The sequence below is a fragment of the Tupaia chinensis genome, unplaced genomic scaffold (genome assembly GCF_000334495.1).
Source record: "Tupaia chinensis unplaced genomic scaffold, TupChi_1.0 Scaffold000628_1, whole genome shotgun sequence".
Lineage (NCBI taxonomy): Eukaryota > Metazoa > Chordata > Mammalia > Scandentia > Tupaiidae > Tupaia > Tupaia belangeri.
Window position 1 is genome coordinate 366953 of NW_006160148.1, and position 6426 is coordinate 373378.

At 59.9% G+C, this 6426-nt stretch overlaps 1 protein-coding gene across 1 annotated transcript in view; it reads right to left on the reverse strand.

Moving 5' to 3' along the window:
- MYOM3 (myomesin 3) overlaps positions 1–6426 on the reverse strand; it is a 76031-nt gene that overhangs the window by 64599 nt on the left and 5006 nt on the right. The window contains exons 5-6 of the mRNA XM_006159470.2: positions 6058–6215; positions 744–839 (exon numbers count right to left, since the gene is read on the reverse strand). Coding sequence (XP_006159532.1) covers positions 744–839; positions 6058–6215 — 254 coding nt within the window. The remainder of the gene's footprint in view (positions 1–743; positions 840–6057; positions 6216–6426) is intronic.

Here is a 6426-nt window from a genome sequence, read left to right on the forward strand (position 1 = left end):
GGCAGTAATGCAGGGCAGTGCCTGTGCCCAAAGCCTGCTTGGGAAAGACTGTACTTCTGCAGGCCGCTCGGCCTCTGCACCGTGCTCTCCCGGCCTTGTGCCTGGTGGCCACTGTGGTGACACAGTGGTCACAGAGCTCTGCCGCGCTGAGGCCACAGGAGGGCCCAGGGTCACGTCTCAGGGCCTTCCCATGCCCCGGGGGGTGCACATAGGCCTGTGCAGCAGAGGCCGAGGTGCACGTGGGGTCGTGGCAGAAAGACCTCTAGAGGCGCTGGCCCTGATCACCTCCCCGCCTCCCTCTCTCATGGAAGTGAGCTGAAAAGAAATCCCATTGAAGACTCGCCCTGTCCTTAAGGCCTCTCTGACCGTCCCCTCACGGCGTGCCCTCGTGTGTCTGTGTGCACATGTGTGTGCACGTGTGTGCATGCGCCCATCCGTGTGTCCTCTCTCCCCGTAAGGAGCTTCCCAAGCTCAGCTCACATCCAGTCCCTGCCGAGCCTCCTAGTCCAAACTTCTCGCTGTGTGTTCCCGAGGTGTCCGACCATGCAGGCGGGAGGGGTGGGTGAGCGTGTTACACACGGCTTCCCTGCACCTCCACATCAACCTAACCTGACTCTGGGTGCCGGAGACAGGAAGGCGAGGGCTGATCCCGGAACCGGCCCTTACCAAGCACCGGACACTTCTGGGAAACACCCCCAAGGAAGGGCCTTGGTGGAGGCTGGGCCTGGGGACCAGGGTCTCACCTCCTGATCTCCAGGGTCAGCAGCCCGTAGTTGTTGGTGACTCGGTACTTTCCGGCAGGACAGAGGTGGGGCTGGAGTCGGATGTCGTTTTTGTACCTGTGGAGACAGAGGTGGCTGCTGGGCAGTGTGGGAGGGCCAGGGAGGACCGGAGCCCTCCAGCTTTGTGGTCGCTGGCTGTGTGGCCAGGGCGGCACTTCTCTGCCCTGAACCTCAGTTACCCCCACCTGTGGAATGGGACCACAGGAAGGCCTGTCTCCGAGGGCTGCTGTGGGACCACGTGGGCAGGCATGCAAAGCCTCCCTGATGCCCTGCACTGCGGACGCCCATGTTCATTCTCCTTTGGGGGCAGAGAAGAGGGAGTCTGTCATCAGGGGTACCTCCTCTTCCCCTATCAGGGGTACCCCAAAAAACTGGACCGGGCCCAGCTTTTCCCTCTCTAAGGGAACTTGCCAAGGAAAGGACCCCCAGTCCCTGTCTCCCTTGCCAGCCCTTCAGTCAGCTGTTCTTTAGTTTGGTTCTAGCTAGAAGCCCCAGAAAGTCTCCATGCCCAGGTATGGCCCTGTAGCTGTGATTAGGTGAATTGAATCCCACATGGCTGACTGTGGTTTGAATCTTGGCCCTGGCAGTTTCAAAAACCCTCAGGGTGTATGGATATGTGTGCCCCAGATCCCAGATCCCGACAGGAAGGAGAAATGGAGGGGGGGCCGGGGCATGCCACATCCCATTGGAGGTGATGCCTCACTCCCTCTGGCAGTGCACGTGGCCTCTGGCACTAAGAAAAAATGAAAACAAATAAATCTCCAGGCCCAGTTTGGAACATGAGCCTCTGAGAATTTGCACCAGAAGCTGCTGATTGTTTGGAGCGGTGGATAGCATAATGGTTACAATGCTGGACTCCCACGTAGGCGACCATGATTCGAGTCCCAGACCTGGTGGCTTAAAACTTGCACCAGGTGCGTGTGCGTCCAAAATCCTGAGAGGAGGATGGAGGAGAAGGGGTTGCAGAGTGGCCATCCCCCTGGGGGGGTGGGTTCTCGTTTTCAGTCTGTCTGTCTGTCTAGTGAATGCATGAATGCACACGCCCTATAGCAAAATCTATAAACAAACAAACAAACAAACAAACCAAAAAACTGATCATTGTTTTCCAAGACCAGGCTCTCCTGTATTCTAAAGAAACAGACCTCCCTGGGGGCCACCCAACCCATGCCAAGCCTCCTTGCCTCTTTTTCTGCTGGGTGTGGCATTATGACTCAGCGCTGTGAACAGAGAGTGAGGAACGGGGTCGGGGGCTTCTTCTGATGATGCCCTGGCCCCCTTTGTGTCACCTTCCCCTCTGTCCTGCAGCAGGGACAAGGCCATGACAGTGCTACCTCATGCCACCAAAGCCAGCAGCAGAGCCCCCAGCAGTGACCTGGAGGACGCCCCGCCTGCGGGATCCGAGGGGCAGTGGCCACAGCAGCCTGTGCCGTGGGCACCCAGACAGGTGGGGGGAAGGAAAATGGCCCGCCTTGGCTAAGCCATTAACATGAACAAGCAAAACCCCAGACCCAACAACTCCGCACCCAGGCTGCGGCCCACATGGAAGGTGCCGGAACCTCAGGGGTGAGCCCGGGCGTCAGCGTGTCTAAACTCCCGGGTGACTCCCAGGTGACCGAGTAGACCTCGTGCCTTTGTTTCTGGGCCTGTCCTCCCTGCTGGGTGGCCTGGAGGCCTGCAGGCCCAAGGCGTCAGGGCTGGGGGTGTCAGCGTGCCAGGAGGCCTGGGTTCTTAACTGTTCCTATGGTTACGTTCATCGCCAGAGAGCGTGTGTGCTCACCAGGGACAGAGAGAGAGAGAGTACGCCCCCTCCACCTTGGTCACAGTCACAGCATGCTGCAGCCGCTCCCCCTCCAGGTCCCCGTGTGTCGGTGCTCTGGGTGCACACGACGTGTCTCGTGTGTGTTTCAAGCTGTCGGAGGTGGGACTGGATCGTGTCGTTAGCCATCGGTGTGGTGCCTTAACCACTAGGCCACAAGGCCAGCCTGAGGCCTGGGTTCTTGACAGTTATGTGACCTTAGGCAAGTCAGTGTCACTCTCTGGGTCTCTGTCCCTGAGGCCGTAGCACAGATATTCCCATGGGGTGATGGCATCCTTCCGTGCACCAGGGGTGGTGGGTGAGGTTGAGGAGGAGGCCCGGCCGAGGGCGGGCGCCCAGGCCTCAGTGGGCTGCCCTCCTTCGACAGGCCTTCCCACAGCCTGTTTGTCTCCGTGGCAACCAAACAGGGCCACACCATGCCCACCACACGGCCCCCCAGGGTGCGCCCTCTTTGGAAAGGAGCCCAACGGAGTTTCCCTGTGGGAGGGCAATGGCTAATCTGGGCCTGGAGACCAGGGCTAGGCCCCCACCTGTCAGGAACATTCCAGAAGCCTCTGCCTTTCCTGGAAGTAGGAAGCAGCAGCAGCTGCAGCTCTGGGCATGGTCAGGGCCTCAGTCCCCAGTCTCTGCCTCTTGGTCAGGCCTCGAAGGCACGACTGCATGGATGGCCCTGGGTGGCAGCCAGTCACAGGAACATTAAATGGGTCACCTGAGCCCAGCCCGAGCCTGGCTCAGCGAGGCCCTAGGAAAGACTGAGTTTCATGCTGGGGCCAGCAGGTGGCGTGGTGGTTAAGGACCGGATCCCACATGGTTGACTTTACAGTTTGAGTCCTAGACCTGGTGTCATGAAAATCATGCCGGGTTACATGTGTGCGCCTGCTCAAAAGCCCCAGAGAAAAAGGAGGAGAAGGGATTGCGGTGTGGCCTTCCCTCCTAGGGGATGATTTATCACTTTCCTTCTCTCTGTCTCTCTGGCAAGTGCACATGCCCTGCGGCAAAAATCTGAAAAAAATTTTTTTAAAAATTAAAAAATCTGAAAAAAATGAAGAACTAAGGTTTGGGGGACCAAATGTTTTGGTGGCGTGGATGTGGCCAGTCCGGCCCTCATTTAAACCCGCCCTGTTGTTGGCCAGAGACCTGGAGCCTCGGGCACTGGGTTTCAAGACAAGCGGTCCCTCTGCAGTTCTCCCAGAGTCCTCCAGGAGTGCTGTGGCAGTGTCTCCCGGCCTGACCCTGGGAGGAGGTCTGCAGGGCTGGTGTCCCCCAGCTCCCCACTGCGTCCAGGAGCCCCCACCATGACAAGGTATGTCCTTCTCTAGGGACACTGATTCAAGCTGGGTCAGTGTCACAACCCTCCTGGTGCCCGCTGGGGGCTGTGCGTCTGTGTGTCGGGCCTCTGTGGTCAGGAGGTGCTCACCAAGCGCTGGGTAGGCGGACTGTCCTGACGAGCCAGGCGGGCCAGGACCTTCCTGCTTACCCGAGCTGGGTGGCGCCCTCTGACCCGAGCTGGGTGTCTCCCTGGGCCTGGACCGAACCTCTGGAGGCCATGCCGGGAGACGAGGTGTGGCTCAGCCCGAGGAGACGATGAAAACCCAGGGCCATCTGGCTGCTGGGGCTGGGGTGGCAGATCGGGGCTCCTGCCATTTTCAGGAATGCTCAGCTCCCAGTCGGGGCGACCTTGTTGGCAGGGATGGGAACAAGTCCCCTTGGGAGAGGCTTCCTGGAACGCCTGAGACGTGGGCCTCGGCGCCAGGGAGGGCAGGGCGCGGCCGCGAAGCTGGACAGCTGAGGTGCTGACCCAGCTTCACCCAGGCCAGGAGAGGGGACTGTGGTCCTCTGGGAGCAGCAACCTGCATGTGGGGACAACTGCAGGACCCAGGTCCCTGTAGACAGCACTCAGTGGCAGCGAGGTGCCTCGCAGGGTGTTTAGAATGAGTGCCAGCCCTGGGCGACTCCCTCAGGAAGGCTCTCTTGATTGCTCCTGGCTTAAATACTTTCTTTTTGCCACAGGGCATGTGCGTTTGCTAGTTGGAGACAGAGAGAGGGGGAGAGTGAGAAAGCACCCCCGGGGGTGACCGCACTGCAAGCCTTTCCCTCCATATTCCTCTCTGGACTGGGGGCCCCGCGTGCACACATGCCCAGGGTTTTTATGAGCTGCTGGGTCTAGGACTCAAACCAGAGGTGGCCATGTGGGATCCAGAGCTGTGACCTCCATGCCACCTGCTGGCCTGTGCTTAGGGAAAATGGTAACGGTCACTTTCCTATGTGTGGGCCGGCAGGAAGGGCCGAGGGATTGGAGGCAGGAGACCTGAGTTTGAATCCTGCTCACGCTGGCTGTGTGGTCTTAGACAAATCCCACTGCTTCTGAGCCTTGAGGTCCTCACCCATGAAATGGGAAATAGTTCCTGCCTCGTGAGTACCCCTGACGCTCGAGGGGGAGACAGTGCTGAGTCAGGGCAAAACGGGATGAGCTGCAGGCTGCTGCGTCTTCCTGTCCGTGGGTACTGGTGTGCTAGTCTTCTTGTCTGTTCGACTGTGCTCACTTTGCCCTCAAGATCCAGCTTGTGCTACCTCCTCCAAGAAGCCTTCCTGGACCTCCAGGCTAAGCCAGCCGCTTCCCCCTCTCTGCCCCACAGATGCACTTCTCTGTGTGTTGCTGTTTCTCTTGGGCTGAGTCCCCAGGGGAGATCTGCCATTTCTGTGCCCAGGGCCATGTTAGGGCCTGACACAAAGGACACTCTTAGAATTTATTGTTGAAATCCCTCCCTCCTCTCCCAAGGAGCCATGCCCAGCCCTGTCTCTACCATGCCTGCCTGGAGACCCCTGCCCCTCTCCCCACACCCCACCAAGACCTGGCCTCCCGGATTGTGCACAGTAACCCTCCCAGGAGTGCTGTCTCCCAACTCCCTCCCCGTTCAAATTCTGAGGGCTTCCATGTAGCTGCGGCATTAAATTCTCCCTAGACGCAAAGTGGGCAGGTGGTCTTTGACCCGTTCTGCACAGTGAGAAACTGAGGCAGGATAAGCGAGATTAAGCGACATAGCTGGAACCACACACTGAGTTAGCAGAGAATGAAAGCCAGGCCTGGGACCCCAGGTTTCCACCCCAGGCTCGCCCTCCTTCTCCCTGCAGGGTCCCCGCCCGCCTGCCTCCTCCTGCGGCTTGGCCCCTGTCCTGCCTCCCACCGTGTCCTGTGACCCTGAGATGCCCAGCGTGGAGCAGCTGCCTTCTGCCTCCAGAATCATATTTTTACAAGGGCTGCCTCCCCGGGGGGCCAGTCTTCCAGCCCCAGGCTGACTGGGAGGCAGCTAAGAATAACCCGGCCCGAATCTGGCAGCAGCTGCTGTTTGGGGGGGTGGGCAGAGCCCTGGGTCTGTGGATAAGGCGTCAGGAACTCCTGGGGAGGTGGCTGCAAGGAACTCAAGCTCTGGCCCCCCTCCCACCAACCCAGCAGCTTACCAGGTGACCTGGGGAGGAGGCCGGGCCTGGACGGTGCAGGTCAGCAGGACTGTGGTATGCTCCCAGACGGCGTGGGAGCGGAGCGGGATCCAGAACCAGGGCCCCCGGCCGGAACACAATTCCTTCAGCTCCTTGGCCTCCCGCACCTTCTCCTCCGTCTGGAGGCAGGAGGGTGTGTGACCCCTGGGAGCCAGGGACCACCTCTCCTCTGTCTTTGTCCTTACGGCCCCCGCCCTCAATGCCCAGGCTCGAGTCAGACCGCGTGGCTGGAGTCCCCGCACCACCTGAAGGCAGTGTGGTAGAGTGGGCAGGACGTGAGCTTGGGAACCAGCAGCCTGGGGTCCAGGTCTGACCGCCACTGGCTACACG